The 18,205-nt window shown below is 39.1% G+C and overlaps 1 protein-coding gene across 1 annotated transcript; it reads right to left on the minus strand.

Annotated features, from left to right (window-relative positions):
* Nucleotides 1–2,132: 2,132 nt before the first annotated feature.
* LOC144976628 (uncharacterized) lies at nt 2,133–8,934 on the minus strand. Its single transcript, XM_078920926.1, has one exon. It carries the CDS (start codon nt 8,805–8,807, stop codon nt 7,140–7,142), a length of 1,668 nt encoding a protein of 555 aa, XP_078777052.1. The 5' UTR covers nt 8,808–8,934; the 3' UTR covers nt 2,133–7,139.
* Nucleotides 8,935–18,205: the final 9,271 nt, after the last annotated feature.

Here is an 18,205-nt window from a genome sequence, read left to right on the forward strand (position 1 = left end):
TTTGTTATTGTTTTTTGCCATCCGCGTTTGTGAGTAATGCTCACTGAACTGTATAACCCGACTATAAACGTTCATGGATGCACACAGCTTTGTGCGTCGGTCCCATATACTTCCGGATGGCAATGTTATGAGCTTCTTAGCCAAGCGCATACTATCTATACACTCCATCACGGTTTCCTCGAACTCATTCAAATGTCCCGGATTTTATAACATTCAGTGATTTTAAAATTATTTTTACGGCGTTTTAAAAGTCTGTCTTGCGTTCATTGCCGAGCACATCCACTGTTTTGTTACTATTTTAATGATCAGCTGATTTTCTTTTGCCTCCTCAGTAAATTCGCGGATTTGTTTTCAGAACGAGGCCTGGGCGTGGCCTAATTCTTTGTTATCATTCCATTCCTTCCTTGAACTAATTTTTACCTAGTATACGGTTTCCCCAAATTAATTTCACCCAGCCAAAGTAAAATAATTTGATTAAGGAAAAGTTTGTTTTTAATTGCGTCCCACTGGTGACGTTACTTATGTGTGTATCGTGTGTACCTATCAACACTGCATGCGTGTGTATGCAGTATAATACACACGCAGACACACACACACACAAAGCTACGGAGAGGTGGCTTGTTGACGGCCACATAACACGGTGGGTATTCAAACTAAGTATCTTTCAGGTACGGAGCCAAGCCATACCGCCTCTCTCTCTCTCTCTCTCCCCCCCCCCCCCCCCCCCCCCCCCCCTCCTCATCAGACGTCAGGCAATGAACGGTTTCCTCGAAAGTTTTTGCATGTCCCGAGTTCGAGGGAACCGTATTGGAGTGTACGAATACGATAGTTTACTTTGTCTGAGACCACCTAAACGTCTTATCAAGTCACAAGCACAAGATCCCAGAAGGATAAAAAAAACACTCAGATGTTTACAAATCAGGTATATATTCAATACAAAAAATTAAACAGGAGCTACATAAAAGAGATATAGAACTAGAAAAAAATACTACAGTATCTCCAAAACCTACAATTATACATTTGAGATTGACTGTTTCTTTCCCAGCCAAGGACTCAGGCGAGGGCCAGGTTAAAATCAAACAATCCCATTCCAAGACAAGGACAAAAAGCAACTCAGAAACAGATATATAGGGGGATAAGACACAGCAAGTGACCTCCTGGCCACCATGGGAGGTCAAAAGACACCACCCAGGCAAACCAGTCTCCAACATATCTAAGGGCTAACCCCCATCAGAGACGACCTGGCACTGCCGTCTGCCGGATAAAGACGTCGGGGACGGACAAAATACTAAGAATAAAGAGAAGAGCCGCTAGACCACCCATACCAAGCACCCGACGTTCTCTGTCGTTTTCTTTTTTTAGAGCTTGGTATGGGTAGGTCTAGCGGCTCTTCTCTTTATTCTTAGTATTTTGTCCGTGCCCCATGTCTTTATCCGGAAGACGGCAGATGACGGCAGTGCCGGACCGTCGGAGTCAGTCTCCGGTGTGGGTTAGCCCTAAGAGACAAAAACTACCCAACCTATGGACAATAAGGGTGAGAAAACTCACTGATTCTGTCTGGATTTGAAACTGGTTTATTTCTTTATCGAGCTTTTATATAGCGCAATATCCACTAAATGTGCTCAAAGCGCTTTACAAGGGGTCCCTGACCAACAGCAACATGTAACATGTAGAACGAAACATGATGCCTGTCAAGCAATATTACAATTTTTTCTGACAGAGACAACGCTGTCAACAGCCAGGTACTCATTTTACACCTGAGTACCGTGAGAGAATGTGAGTAAAGAGCCCTTTCCAAGGACTCAACTAATGGCCGAGTGAGACTCGAACTCAGGACCTTCCGATCCGAAAACGAGTGTCATACCACAAGACCATTATAGCCGCTATTTGCGTGTGAGTAGTCCTTCAGAGCCAGCGTGGCCCAGTTGTACGGTCTTTGCTTCGAAAACGAAAGGTACCGAGTTCGAATACTCGCTATGTTGTGTGGCCTTGAACAAGTCACCTCGTCCTAGTTCCATTTGTGGCGCCGCACTGCGGCTGACGCCTGGGTTATTCCAGTCTTACCTTGGAGTAAAATTAAAAATAATAAAATAAAACTCCAAGGGGATATTTGTATTTATGGTATATCCCAAGGGAAGACTGGAATAAACAAGACGTCAGCCGCAGTACAGCGCCGCAAATGGAACTAGAGAGAGGTGACTTGCTCAAGGCCGCACAAGGAGGCGGGTAGTCGAACTCGGTACCTTTTGGGTAGGAAGCAAAGACCGTACCGCTGAGCAACGCTGCCCTCTTAGGCCCTAGAGACAAATTACCCCCTATGGGATGAATAAAGGGAATAATATCTTTTACTATTTACTTGGCCTATGGAGCCAGAGTTTATCCCGGTTTCGTTTTTTTGTTTGTTTGTTTTTAAGGGTTTTACGGCACTTGCAACATATTAAGGTCATATCAGCGCCAGAAAAAAAGGAAGAAAACGGGATAGTAAAAAGTTCTAGAATTACAATTAAAGCACAAAAGAAAAGGCAAGACAAAGGGGAATAGGTTCAAATAGGGAACAGATGTAGATTCCAAGAGCACACAGTCAAAGTACTTAGTTTGAGATCACCTAAAAGTCGTATCCAGACACAAGCACATGTACCAACTAAGAGGAATACACTCAAATGTTTACCAATCATATAATATAATATGCAAACTAAACATAATACAATGCATTACAGAGAGATGATTTACAAGGAAAAAAATATCATCTCCCAAAAGAATAACTATATATTCGACTGTTTCCCTCCCAGCCAAGGAGCTCCGGCAAGGATCAGGACAAAACTAAGTAATCTCATACCAAGACAATGACAGGAAACAATTGGAAAATGGGTATGGGGGGATAGAAGACACAGCATGTACCTCCCTGCCCACTATGGGAGGTCAGGATCCCCACCCAGGTATCCCGGTTTCAATAGCGTGAAAAGGACAATAGCAATTGCTTGCTACTCCTTGGATAGAACGCTAGATATATCGCAAAGTATTTTATACCGGATTTAACAGACCCAGCTACCCAATCAATGCTAGTGCTAGGTCAACCGGGAGGTCAGAAGAAAAAAATCTTTTCTGAAACCAGGATTGATCTCATTCTCTTTGTGTGAAGAGAGTGCTCTACCAACTGAGCTATTGGGGTTCCCACATGAGAGTGGAGTGCTCTAATCAAACAATAGGATTCAATAGTCTGATGTCACGTCCGCTCAGCAACGAGCAGCTTGGTTCTAAACAAAGAAAATCGGCACTTTTTAACATGTCATGTGATCAGAATGTATGAAAGTCAAAACAAGATCAGATTTATAATGTGTTTTTTCCCCCTCTGGATACACTTTTATGCTCGTTGGAGAAGTATTTCAGAAGGGCGTCCGCCATTGCTCCAATAGTTTAGAACCAGTTACTAAGTTGCTATGCTTCATTACGAGGGAAGTGACGTCACGACTGTTGAATCCTATTGTGATCCACAATCTCCAACTAGTATTATTATTATGTCAGGTTTATACTGATATTAAAATTTGAATTCACAGAAAAACATAGAAAACTTGGGATAGCTAAGTTTATTTGATTTATTAATGTAAATATTGCTGCTCGAAGCTCGAAGAAATAAATAACAATGTGAAATTAAATGTAAACTTCAATTTAATATACAAAAACAGATAAAATGGTTGTTTAGGGTTTCCCCTTAATCCACAAAACAGGATGAATGAAACACTACAGACGAATGAGATAATGTGGTAGTGGCGTTGTTAAGATGACTTTTGTCGATAAAGGGGAAACTCGAAACGTCCATTTTTTCTGTTTTCGTATATTAAATTGAAACTTACATTCAATTTCACATTGTTATTTATTTGATTTATTAAGGACAATGAATTAATTCTCACAAAGTGCACAATCCAACAGCTTTATATTTCCAATAGTTCTAATTTTATAATATTTTGCCATCCACTTCATCTTCATTACAAGAAAAGAAAAAAAAAACAGTGGGAAGTAAAAGACCTTACCAATAAAAGTAGTCCTTCATAGCTTTTACTAATTAGACCCATGGAGCTGGAGTTTATCTTTGTTTTTATCGCGTGGAAAGGACAAAATAAGCAATTGCTTGCTACCCTTTGGATAGGATACTTTCCATAAAGTGTAAGAGTCCCAGCTACCCAATCACTGCTGGGTGAACAAGGGTGGAAGGGGGGGGGGGGGTACTTATGTTGAATAGGTAATTGAAAAAAAGCTAAATTTGATACCAAATACAAGGTTATTCATAATATTATCTGAGTACAGCGCGACAGGAAAACTTAATTCTGAAACAAACCTCATATTATAAGCGCAATATCCACTAAAATTGCTCAAAGCGCTTTACAAAGGGTCCTTAATCAAACGCAACACTTATCATGTGGGGACGAGACATGATGCCTTTCAGGATATTACACATTTTCAGACAATGCTAGTAATGGCCAGGAACTCATTTTACACCTGAGTACTGAGACTGAGAGAGAATAGGAATAAAGAGCCTTTTCCTAGGACTCAATTATGTGCCGCTGAGATCTGGTCTCGAACCCTGGACCTTCCAGTCCGAACACAAGAGTCATACCAGTAGACAACATTCATATTCATTGTTTAAAATTAAGCTACGTGACAGAACTTTGATAACTCCTATTCCATGGGCATGGGCATGACATAATAAACCGATACCAACAATTCAACATTGCAGATTTTAAAACAAAATCTTAACACAGTTGAGCCCCCTTACTTGCAGCTTTGTGATATGACACTCGCTTTCGGATCGGAAGGTCATGGGTTCGAGCCTCACTCGGTGCATCATTGAGTCCTTGGAAAAGGCTCTTTACTCATATTCATATTCTCTCATCGTACTCAGGTGTAAAATGAGTACCTGCCTGTTAACAACAGCATTGTCTGTGTCGGAAAAAATTGCAACATCGCCTAACAGGTGTCATGTCTCGTTCTACGTGTTACGTGTTGCTGTTGGACACGGACCCTTTGTAAAACGCTTTGAGCACATTTAGTGGATATTGCACTATATAATATAAATGCTCTAGTTTTTTTTGTATTGAAAAAAAATTTGAACTTGGCCTTTATACAGAAAATAAAATTTTTAAAACAAATAAACTAAAGTTCTAAGTAACAGGTTCCGCAAGTGGCCTTCATAATTGGTACAATCAATCAAGATAACACACACACACACACAAACAAAAATGTATTAATTGTAGCATTTGTATTCATGTAGTTGCATTAGTGTGGTAAATGGGCATGATCTATATTCCCTCTCCATGTACTCGAGGTCATTGGTCACATTGCAAAGCGTTTTCAAAATGACCCACATTCACATAGTGAGTGAAAAGTATTCACAGCTTTTGGAAAATCTAACATCACGATTGGTCATTTTGTTCAGCTTGACACACTGGTAAATTTACAATTTTCATCAACAAAGCAGTGCGTTTACATTTATTAAGAAATATCCAATTGTTGGACCTCAACAAATCATGTGATTGATGACTCGGTTGGACGAAAACATGAATATAGATCGCTCCCATTTTAGAAAAGTGTTAGGGAGCATTATTTCAGTTGCTTGTCTAAAAGCATGCTTTCAATTTTTCATAATATCTAATATAAGATGAGTGACGCTATGATGACAGATGTAAAGAGAATGGCTTACTATTTAATGACAATATACACAATCATACTAAACTTTTGATACAATCATAGCCTTTAGATTTAATGTTTGTTTTTAAGGGTTTTACGACGCTTGCAATTTAGGTCATATCAACGCCTGGAAAAAGGAAGAAATTTGCAAAGTAAAAACATTCTAGATGTACAATTAAAAGGACTGGAGGAAAAAGTAAGATAAAGGTGAATGGTTCAAGTAGGGAACAGATGTAGATTCCAAGAGCACACTATCAACAATGTACTTAGTTTGAGATCACCTAAAAGTTTCACCAAGACACCAGCACAAGATTCCACTAAGAAGAATACACTCAAATGTTTACAAATCATATGTTAAAAATTTAAAAAATAACAGTAGATAAGAGAGAAATGATTTAAAAGGAAAAAAATATCTCCCAAAACTATAGCTATACATTCGACTATTTCCCTCCCAGCCAAGGACTCCGGCAAGGGTCAGGACAAAACTAAGTAATCTCATTCCAAGACAAAGACAGTAAGCAATTGGAAATCAGATACAGGGGGATAGAAGACACAGCAAGTACCTCCCAACCCACTATGACTTTAGACCTAGATATCCAATATAAAAGAAAGCCACATCAAACCTACTCCACCATAGTTTAAAATACACATACTTAATTTCAACCTTCCATCCCTAAGACACTCAATTTGGCAAGCCTCGCAAATAAGATGGCATTATTTGGTTTAAAAAAAAAAAAAATTGAGCTTTTATATTGAGCAATTTCCACTAAACGTGCTCAAAGCGCTTTACAAGGGGTCCCTGGTCAACAGCAACATTTAACATGTAGGACGGGACATAACGACTGTGAGGCGATATTACAATTTTTCGGACAAAGACAACGCTGTCAACGGCCAGGTACTCATTTTACACCTGAGTATGGTGAGAGAATGTGAGTAAAGAGCCTTTTCCAAGGACTCAACTATGTGCCGAGCGCGAGGCTCGAACCCAGGACCTTCCGATCCGAAAGCGAGTGTCATACCACTAGACCACATAGCCGCACAATTGGTTACTAACCAACAATAATACCATTATTTCTTGTAAATAGACAGATTTTTGTTTAGGGATTCTTTTTAATTTTTTTTTAAAGAGTGAAATTTTTTTAATGAAGCTCTTAAATCTCTCCAATTAACCCGTGTTCATTCAAATTAACCAGCAGAACTTATATATATAGAAAAAATCCTGTCACAGACAGACCATTCGAGTTGAGTGACTGTTCTGATTTTAAGTGATATTCCTATTACTATTACAGGCTTAGACTTTTATTAAAAACAAAAGAAATGCCTCAGCCATAATTCTTACATTTTATTTTTATGTCAAAAATTAACTTCAGATAATACAATTTCATTGATAATTGTAACATAATATAGATTTCATCTCATTCTTAAGATCTTTGTTCACATTTCAGCAATATTCAAAATTAACAATCAATATTTTCACCACATTCATCTTTGTTCATACTTTTTACTTCATTATCAAATTTGCTATTCTCATCTCGATAATCTTCTTCCGTTTTCTCCTCCTCCTCCTCATCGTCGTCGTCTTCGTCGTCATCATCATCATCATCATCATCATCATCATCATCATCATCATCATCATCATCATCATCATCATCATCATCATCATCATCATCATCATCATCATCATCATCATCATCATCATCATCATCATCATCATCATCATCATCATCACTATCAGCACAATCCAAGTCTGCAACATGAACAACGTTCATCATTTTTTTCGATAACTCATCAACATCATCATTATCACTCGGATACTCAGTCATCAATTTCTGAGCATCCGCTTCAATGTCAACTAACGAGAACCCAACATCTTCTTTGGAAATTTCCACGGTTGAGAGACTTGATGCAAGGGAATCTATGACCTGACTGTCAAGAGTTTGAATCCACACACAGTAATCAGTGATATACAAATCATTCAGCAAATAGTGACTCTCACTCGTCTCCAAAATAGAATGAATACCGAGCAAACACTTGAGAATTTGATGTTTGCCGGACTTAAAAATAAGCTTTACATCACTTAACACTTTATCAAACATTTTCCAACTGCGATAAAGGGGAAAACACAAAGTACGACGAGCACAACTGACAATAACGTCTTTCAGATTATGAAATGAATCTAGCCAGGAAAGAGTAGCACTGAGTTTGAAAACGATCCAATCTGATTCCACATTGGTTTCTCCACCACAAAAACGATAGTTATAAGAGTAAGCATAAACTAAATCTACGAGTCCTAAACAAACTTGAGTTAAAATGTTAGGCTCAATAATGTATTCACGTTTAGGTAATCTAACTAACCGATCTTGTTCATTATCAGTGAATTCTTTATCAGAATGAGAACAATCTCCTGTCAAAATAGGATAATTTACTGATATGACATCCTGAATCATTTCATCATTAAATAAATCAGCAAGGTAATGTTCACAATCAAACTTATCATCTTCATGTTTATGTCGAAGAAGAGTCCTTTCTGCAAGAGACACATTGTCAGGATTTTTCAAGTCTATAGCATCTATCTCAGAACATACACCATTAATGGCATTGCATTTTTGGCCAGCAAATCCATAACACAGCGTATTGTTGATTTGAATTTGGTCATCCTCAGCGACCTTTTGTTCAATAAACCAATCAAAATCAAACTCGTCAATAGTGGCAGAATCATTATCTATGACTGATTTACACTCATAATCTTTAGCACTGCATCGGTCTGTATTTTCACCATTTGGTTCAATCTCAGTTTTAAGCACTTCAATATTTGGTGTCCCAACCGTTTGTTTTGGTGTCAACAGTTTAGTGAGCATGTCAAGACCATCAAACTTTTGGCCTGGTACTTCTTTAGCGACTCGAATATTTAAATCTCCTTTCTCGGAATCGTATTCTGATTTTAAACGATCATCATTCACAATGTTTCCTGGCAAATGCAGGCGTAAAAAGTAAGGCTTTGCTGAAAAGTAAAACTCATCGCCGTTTGCATCGCATTCGGCATTCTCTGTCTTGATATAAGGAACATGAAGCTGTATGAACAAGAAGTCAGCGTTCTGACGCAAGGAAAATTTCGGCGTTAACATTTTCAGTCCCTTGAATATGACGTTTATCTACTTTTGAAAATATTTAAACATATAAATGAATTGTTATCCGAAACATGATTGAGTTCCAAGGCAATCCACCATGCCGAATGTTTGTTATTGTTTGGGATTTAGGCCAAGATCTACTTTCGTTATCAAATACGTGTTTGTTGGCAATTTTCATGGACGAGATAATGTTTCCATTTATTTAACCCATTGCATGTGACCGTCCATGTATGAAGAGATAAATAAATGAATGAATATATCAAGAAATAAATAGTAAATAAATAAATATTTAAATTAATTAATTAATGGGAAATGAGGGGGTGGTGAGATGGAAGAAAAAAGGAAAATTGAATTTAACTGTGTTTTATTTTATTTTATTTTATTTTTTATTTAGAGGCTAAGAATTAAGGTGAAGAATAAATTTATCGTAAAAAAAAAGACCAATGGGAAACACGAGGGAGCAGATATCGGTGCAAGATAAAGATATGAAAAAAAAAAAAAGTGTGTTTGAAACAGTGCCAGACAAATACGATTGAAAAATGCAAGACCGGTAATAATTACCGGGAATACTGACCTACGAAAGGGCTGGGGGGGGGGGGGGGGGGGGGGGGGGGGGGGGTTGCGCAAAAATCCTAAAAGAAATAGATGTGTGTGTCTGTGTGTGTGTGTGTGTGTGTGTGTCGGGGGGGGGGGGGGGGGGGGGGGGGGGGGGGTAATTTGATACAGTCGAGTACAGCTAGCTTTGTCCTCGTGAAATGGAAAACGATAATTCAAATATTACTACGCGGCTAAAGTCTAACAGTGCCTAAGTAGTCATTCGGAGTAGTAATGTCCTTTGAACAGGAGTATATCTCGGTTACTTTAGCGCTAGTCAATCTCTAAGTACTTTCCGCCAGGTCTAAAAGATCAAGATACCCAACCACTTTTGAGTAGGGTAGTGGACAGCGAAGTCAGAATTTTTTAATTTTTTTTTTAATGATATCGACTTTACGCGGGATTGATCTCTGACACTTTGCTTGTGATGCGAGTACTCTACCAATTGGGCACTATCAGGAATTCCAGAAATGCCTAAGGGCTAACACACACCGGAGACTGCCTCCGACGTCCTCTGCCGTCTTCCGGATAAAGGCGTCATGTGCCGTCCTACATGTTATTTGTTGCTGTTGGTCAGGGGCCCCTCGTAAAGCGATTTGAGCACGTTTAGTGGATATTGCGCTATATAAAAGCTCAATTTAATTTAAGTCTAAAGGCTATGATTGTATCAAAAGGTCATTATAGACACAAATAAATTTATGAAACTTGGGGTTTATTTATGTTCGCCATGGTAGTAGTATCGAATGGCTACACCTCTATTTTGAATCTTTTATTTCGCCATGGTGGAAAATAAATAATAATTGAGCTTTATATATCGCAATATCCACGAAATGTGCTCAAAGCGCTTTACAAGGGGTCCCTGGTCAACAGCAACATTTAACACGTAGGACGGGACATGACGCCTGTTAGGCGATATTACAATTTTTCGGACAAAGACAACGCTGTTAACGGCCAGGTACTCATTTTACACCTGAATATACGGTGAGAGAATGTGAGTAAAGAGCCTTTTCCAAGGACTCAACTATGCGCCGAGCGCGAGGCTCGAACCCAGGACCTTCCGATCCGAAAGCGAGTGTCATACCACTAGACCACACAGCCGCACAAATACCGTTTCTTGCATTGCAATAAACGCCAAGGTCCTATTTCTTATCATTCTATTTACAAAAATTAACTTTTTGGAGTCCTCTATTCGTCCCGACATAAATACCGTTTAGAGAGAGTGGCCCACAAAACGTGCTCAAAGCGCTTTACAAAGGGTCCCTGGCCAACAGCAACACAAAACATGTAAAACGGGACATGACAGGCGATATTACAATTCTTTTTTTTTCTTTTTTTCCGACAGAGACTGCGTTTTTAACGATCAGGTACTGAATTTACACCCGATTACGTTGAGAGGATGTGAGTAAAGTGCGGCTATGTGGTCAAGTGGTGTGACACTCGCTTTCGGATCTGAAGGTCCTGGGTTCGAGCCTCGCTCGGCGCATAGTTGAGTCCTTGGAGAAGGCTCTTTACTCACATTCTCTCACCGTACTCAGGTGTAAAATGAGTACCTGGCCGTTAACAGCGTTGTCTCTGTCCCAAAAATTTGTAATATCGCCTGACAGGCGTCATGTCTCGTCCTATATGTTATGTGTTGCTGTTGGCCAGGGACCCCTTGTAAAGCGCTTTGAGCACGTGTAGTGGATAATGCGCTATATAAAAGCTCAAGTAAAGCTCCTTTTTCCAAGGACCTAACTATGTTCCGAGCGAGGCTCAAAGCAAGGACCTTCCGGCCCGAAAGCGAGTGTTATACCACAAAGCCACATAGCCGCATAATAATAATAAATACAAATTCTTACTTAAAGAGTGAAAAACGAACACTTCACGTTTATTATATTTTTGTTTATATTTGTTTTAAATTCATATTTTTCTCGTTCAACTCGATATAACGACGAATTGACATGACGGGTCACATATTATTATTGTCATTATTATTGTGTTGTCATGACAACGGTTTCCATGGGGGGGGGGGGGGGGGGGGTATAATCTCTAACATTTCATGATGAATGACGCATGGAATTTTTTTTGTGCGCACTTGATTCTTGAATGGGGAGCACTTTTGAACTAGGTCATTCTTTCGCAGACGTCAACAATATGTGACCCATCGTCTCAAAACGGAATTATGTCGGAACGAACCATTTGCTTAAAAGCTTAATTTAATGTAAAACTTGTCAAAAATATAAATTGTTGGCATCATCACCCTAAAATATGGTATCCATTCTCAGTGGCGGTTCTAGCCTATTTACAGTGGTGGGGCAAAGATGATCCGGTCATATATATATATATATATATATATATATATATATATATATATATATATAATATATATATATATATATATATATAATATATATATATTTTTTTTTTTTTTTTTTTTTTTTTTTTAATTATATTTTTTTTCACCTTTAAAAAAAATATTTCAACCACAAATAATCACATTCACAATGAAATGACAATACCAGTAGATTTTAATAATTCCAAACGTAATCAAAAATTAATCACGAAAGAGAATACAACTAAAAAATAAAGCGACGAGACATAATGCGACAACACCTTGACAATAGAAGTCCATTTCGTTCACTCGAAAAATTAAAGAGATGCTTTAATCCCTCAACGGCGAGATTAATATTTCTGTTACATTACTGGTTTTCAGTAGTATGTAGTAACCTTAAAGTTTTCATCGAGAAGCAACAACAGCGATATGACTCGAGTTTCATTCAGATCTAAAATTGCATCATTTTTACTGCTGTCTTGGTGGTTAGAATGATTGTGCCGGTGGTGGTAGTGGTTGGAATAGTGGTAGCGGTGGTGGTGGTGGTGGAGGAGGAGGAGGAGGAAGACGAGGCGGTGAGGGAGGATGTAATTATGATAGTGGTTTTGGTGGTGCTGTTGGTTAGAATGATAGTTGTGGAGACGATGACGGAAATTGTATGATGATGTTGATATTGTTTTTATTGCTATTGTTGTACTTGTTGTTAATATTGTTGTTGTTGTTGTTAATGATGATGATGATGATGATGATGATGATGATGATGATGATGATGATGATGATGATGATGTCGTCGAAAATGATGGTTACCACCATACGATATTACAAAGTTTATTTAATCTTAGGCTTTCGCCAATAATTCACACAATACAATTAAGACAAAAGAATGTTACCAATCTCTCCTCATGCATTCGTTATACTATCACAATATCGACCGTGTTATCTTTAATCCTTCCCCAACCAACCCCTAGCTTCCCGCCTCTTCATCACGAATCATCTTATGTATGTATTAGATTCAGGACGGGCAAGTACGGAATCTGCCCACCCTTCCTTTAAACGTATTTATTTCCTCTATAACTTAGTTAGAATTCAACTCTCTCCTTACTCAGAAGAGTATTTCTCGTATACTAATTCAATTGTTGAGAAAACCAAAATGGTGGTTGTATTTTATATATTTATTTAGTCGTGACTTTTGAATAAAAGGGTTTTATTTTATTAGAGGGAATACAATAGAAAATTACATTGTTTTGCAAAATTATTTAGTCTGGCAATAAAAATACAGCGGTAATTACTTTAAGAATAATAAAAAAAAAATAACTAACAAATTAATTTGTTAAAAAACAAAAACAAAAAAAAAAAAACAAAAAAAAAAAAACAAATAAGAAAACAATTTAAATAAATCAGTTTTGGGAAGTACTTAAAGAAAACGAGAGAAAAAAAGAGATAATTTAAATGGATAAACAAATATATAATATTAATAAGTTAATAAATTTAATTCAACACTGGAACCTTCCCAAAGTCATTACATCAATGGTACAAGCACAAGTAATGCAATAAATAAGAAAAAGTTCGTTTGCCAAAAGCTCTATTCAGTGTTCACTGGTTATTAAGGTGGGCTCATTTGAATTAGCCCGACCTAGTACTAGAGAGGCCAGACAGCAAAAATCGTAGTTCACCGTCAGGCGACGTGACGATGAGATGACGATGTGGGCGGAGTGGAGTGGAGTGGTTGGGGGGGGGGGGTGATAAAAAGAACAGGAGCGTATCCTGGTTTATGCATTACGGGGTGCATGGTGATTCGCAATCTATCAAAAATACTAACAAATTGATTTCAGTACGAAGTATCAAGTTTAAGTAGTTCCTTTTGAAATTATCTAATTTAAATTTGATTATTTCGGACCTGGTAATACAGCATATAACTTGAAAAAACAGGCTGGTATTTGCCCACCCTGCCCATTATTACCAGCCGTCCTTGTCCATTCTCCTCAATAAAACATACAAACTCAACACAAGTCTGATTTCTGGCTATAAATTCAGTTTTCAACATCTTAACCAATCCGACTTAATACCGTTTTGAGGCGAAGGGTCACATATCATGTATTTGACCTACAAATGAATGACACACACCGAGTTCTAAACGTTTAATTACTACTATTTGGGGGGGGGGGGGGGGTTCTAAGTGTTTTGGAGTTTTGAAAAACATTCTTTTCAATTCAATTGGAGTCAATAGTCTGATGTCACGTTGCCCAGCAACGGCGGCCATCGTGGTTCTAAACAAAGAAAATCGGTATTTTTTATTCTTCATGCTGGCTAGAACTTTTCATATGTCATGTGATCAGAATGTATAAAAGTCAAAACATGATCATATTTATAATGTTTTTCTCCTCTGGATACATGCTCGTCGGAGAAATATTTCATAATGGCGTCCGCCAGTATTCCGATAGTTTAGAGCCAGTGCTACTAAGTACTAAGTTACTATGCGTCGTTAAGAGGGAAGTGACGTCAAGACTGTTGAAGCGTATTGGCACATGTCCAAGTGAAAGCTGTGAACTGTAAAACGTAATGAACAGGAATGTGGGGTTGATATGATACTCGGGGGTCGAGGGGGAGGAGGGGGGAGGGGGAGGGGGGCTCGAGGGGGAGGAGGGGGGGGGAGGGGGGGGGGTAGTAGACGTGCTAATGAAAGACAAACACCGAGCTCTAAACGTTCAATTACTTTTTTTTTTCTTTCTTTAAAAGAAAAGTTATTGGGGTTTTGAAACACATTCTTTTCAATTCGATCATCATCATATCTTGTCGCGCCAGTGAGTCAGCCAGTCCCGGGCAGTCTGGTTGCATTCCCTCAGGTCAGCATTGGTGCAGTGAGGTCCCAGCGAGCATTCGGACAGGATGTGGTCCATGGTCTGTCTGGGGTGACCGCATGGGCATTCAGTGCCCGGTGAGATTTTCCATTTAAAGAGGTTGGTGGCGGTGTTTCCCACCTTTGCTCTAGCTCTGTTCAGCGCCACCCATTCTTTTCTCTTGAGGTCTGTGCCTGCTGGGAGCTTTTCTGTTGGGGGCTGGAGGGCATCGTTTGCTGTCTTGTCCCATTCTACCCATTTGTCCAGGCGGAAGAATGCTGAGTGGTCTGGGTGAAGGCTCTCTACTGTGAGGAAGCTTTTTCTTGATTTGAGCCTGCTTTTGGGGCAATTGTGGTCATGAAGGGGGTGTCTCTGGTCCATTTCCTGTTTGTATTTTTGTATTTGGGCATGATTAACACGTCCAAGTGCCAGCTGTGGAATGTAATCAGGAATGAAAATGAATGTGCGACTATGTGGTCTAGCGGTATGACACTCGCTTTAGGATATGAAGGTCCTGGGTCCAAGCCTCGCTCTTTGAGAAGACTCTTTACTCGCATTCTCTCACCGTCCTCATGTGTAAAATGAGTACATGGCCGTTTACAGCATTGTCTCTGTCCGAAAAAAATAAATTGTAATATCGCCCAACAGGCGTCATGTCCCGTCCTACATGTTAAGTGTTGCTGTTGGCCAGGGACCCCTTGTAAAGCGCTTTGAGAACGTTTAGTGGATATTCCGCTATATGAAAGCTCATTCATTCATTCATTCATTCATTCATTCATTCATTCTCTTTCAGAGCCAAATGATGAGTTTATCCTAAAAATGATAGAAAGTAACGTCGTTGGTTTATCCCGGTTACTATAGCCTTAAATGGATTATAGCCTTTGCTTGCTACCCTTTGGACATGATACTAGTCTATCGTGAAGTACTTTCGGAGTTGAGGGTGTGTGTGTGGGGGGGGGGGGGGGGGGGGGGGGGGGGGGGAGAAATAAAAGAATCTCGACTGCACCCGGCTTACCCGGGGTTCGGTATTGGTCAATTTGCTCGTGAGACGAGCGTTCTACGTACTGAGCTATCGGCTCCTCACCAAAATCAATTACTTATAGATAGATCGCGCCTGGCCAAGGAGTTCACAACATTGCCATCCGGAAGTATAACGGACCAACACACAAACTCTGTGTAACCATGAACTTTTATAGTCTGGTTAATACAGTTTAGTGAGAACAACTCACAAACGCGGATGGCAAAAACAATAACAAAGACCTGAGTGACGTCATCTGCATACTATCTATACGATTTTTATTTGGCATGGAAAGAAAGAGAAAGAATGTGACGAATTCCAGGCGACGTCCTTTCAATAAATATGAAAATAAATAAGTAAATATATAAATCGATAAATAAATAAATGTATGAATAAATAAATAAATAACTAAATAAATGATGTTGTTGTTGTTGTTGTTGATGATGATGATGATGATGATGATGATGATGATGATGATGATGATGATGATGATGATGACGATAATAAAAATGACGATGATGATGATGATGATGATGATGATGATGATGATGATGATGATGATGATGATGGTGATACCTCAACAATAACAACAGCAGCAGCATGCGAATGTAACCCATTAAAAATTAGATATCTAAAAAGAGATGATTTGGTAAATAAATAGTAAATGTGACATATCGGCCCCAAACGGTATTATGTTGGGTTGAAATAGAAAAAAAAAAAATGAATTTCCAGTCATAAATAGGATGAGACCGACACGTGTACATATATGCAGGTCTGACGTCCGAACACAATTATGGGCCTATAATATTATTAACATTGTTGTAATGGGCAATATTTAACGTCATTTTAACAATAACATTTCCATTACGACAATTCAATGAGCCCATAATGAATTGGGTCATCAGACCTGAAAATAAGTGCACGTTCGATTAGGTCCGTCGTCAAAGATTATTAACAATGTTTTTGATTTTGAAAAAAAAAAAAAAAGAAAGAAAAAAAAAGAGAAGGATTACAAATTAATAACTTAGCGTCATTTTATTACAAAATTAATTATTTACAGCACACCAAATGATAATCAATTTTCTACTTTCAGTCAGAGCTAATAGATCCAGATACCCAAATCCCTGCTAGGTGACCAGGGGGAGGGGGGGGGGGATCAGAAAAAAATATTGATTTCATTCGGGATCGATCTCGGTCCCTTTGAGTGTGAAGCGAGTGCTCTACCAACTGAGCTATCGGGACCCCCAATGGATGCGGCTATGTGGTCTAGTGGTATGACACTCGCTTTCGGATGGGAAGGTCCGAGGTTCGAGCCTCGCTCGGCGCATAGTTGAGTCCTTGGAAAAAAACCTCTTTCCTCACATTCTCTCACCGTACTCATGTGTAAAATGAGTACCTGGCCGTTAACAGCGTTGTCTTGTCCGAAAAATTGTAATATCGCCAAACAGGCGGCATGTCCCGTCCTACATGTTAAATGTTGCTGTTGACCAGGGACCCCTTGTAAAGCGCTTTGAGCACATTTAGTGGACATTACGCTATATAAAGGCTATGAAGTGAGTAGAAAAGTGCCAGAAGACAATAGAGAATAAAAAATTTTTGCGGCGGTGGTGGGGTTTGAACCTGCGACCTTATTGGTACGACAACTCCGCCTGGCAGGTGAGAGCGTGGCTCTACCGTGTGAGCTATCAACGAACACAAAAATATTCGTATCAAACCCAAGTCATTTCTAGATCCCTCTCTCACCCACTTCTGGAGATCGCCGATTCGTTCGCACACCACCATCGCGAAGTAATTTTTGACCAGCAGTTAAGCTTAATAGCCAATATTCTCAACACAAACATATAACATAGAAACGATTGAGACATTGAGTATGCTCCGGTTTATGGGGTGAATTTTTAATTCAGAAAAGTCTGCTCCACTCTCAGCATATTATATTATGGGGTAACAAGTAGTCCGTCAGAGCCGTTAGGCCCATGGAGCCGGAGTTTAAACCGGTTTCTCTAGCGTGAAACGGACAACATCAATTATTGCTATCCTTTGGCTAGGACGCTAGTCTATCTCAAAGTACTTCCGGCCAGGTCTAAGAGACCCAGCTACCCAATCACTGCTGGGAGGGCAAGGAGTGGGAGGAGCTGTAAAAAACAAACAACAACAACAAAAAAACAACAACTCGACTATACCCGAGATCGATCTGGGTCTCTTTGATTGAGCGTGAAGCGAGTGCTCTACCAACTGAGTTATCGGGACCCCCTTCGGCATTTGATGCATCCCGACAAAACGCTCGGCGCTTAGTTGAGTCCTTGGAAAAGGCTCTTTACTCACATTCTCTCACCGAACTCATGTGTAAAATGAGTAGGCCTACCTTTCCGTTGACACACAGCTTTGTCTCTAACGAAAAAAAAACAAAAACAAAAACAAAAAAAAAACACTTGTAATATCACCTAACAGGCGTCATGTCTCGTTCTACCTAATATTATTACGTATCGCTGTTGGTCAGGGACCCTTTATGAATCGCTTTGAGCACGTTTAGTGGATATTGCTCTATATAAATTCTCAAGTAAAAAAAAAATAATTAAAAAACCAACAAAAAAAAAACACAAAAAAAACCCAAAAAAACAACAACAACAACAACAAC

Source organism: Berghia stephanieae, chromosome 7 (genome assembly GCF_034508935.2).
Source record: "Berghia stephanieae isolate SIO BIC M18660-M18661 chromosome 7, UCSD_Bste_1.3, whole genome shotgun sequence".
In the NCBI taxonomy this organism is placed as follows: Eukaryota; Metazoa; Mollusca; class Gastropoda; order Nudibranchia; family Aeolidiidae; genus Berghia; species Berghia stephanieae.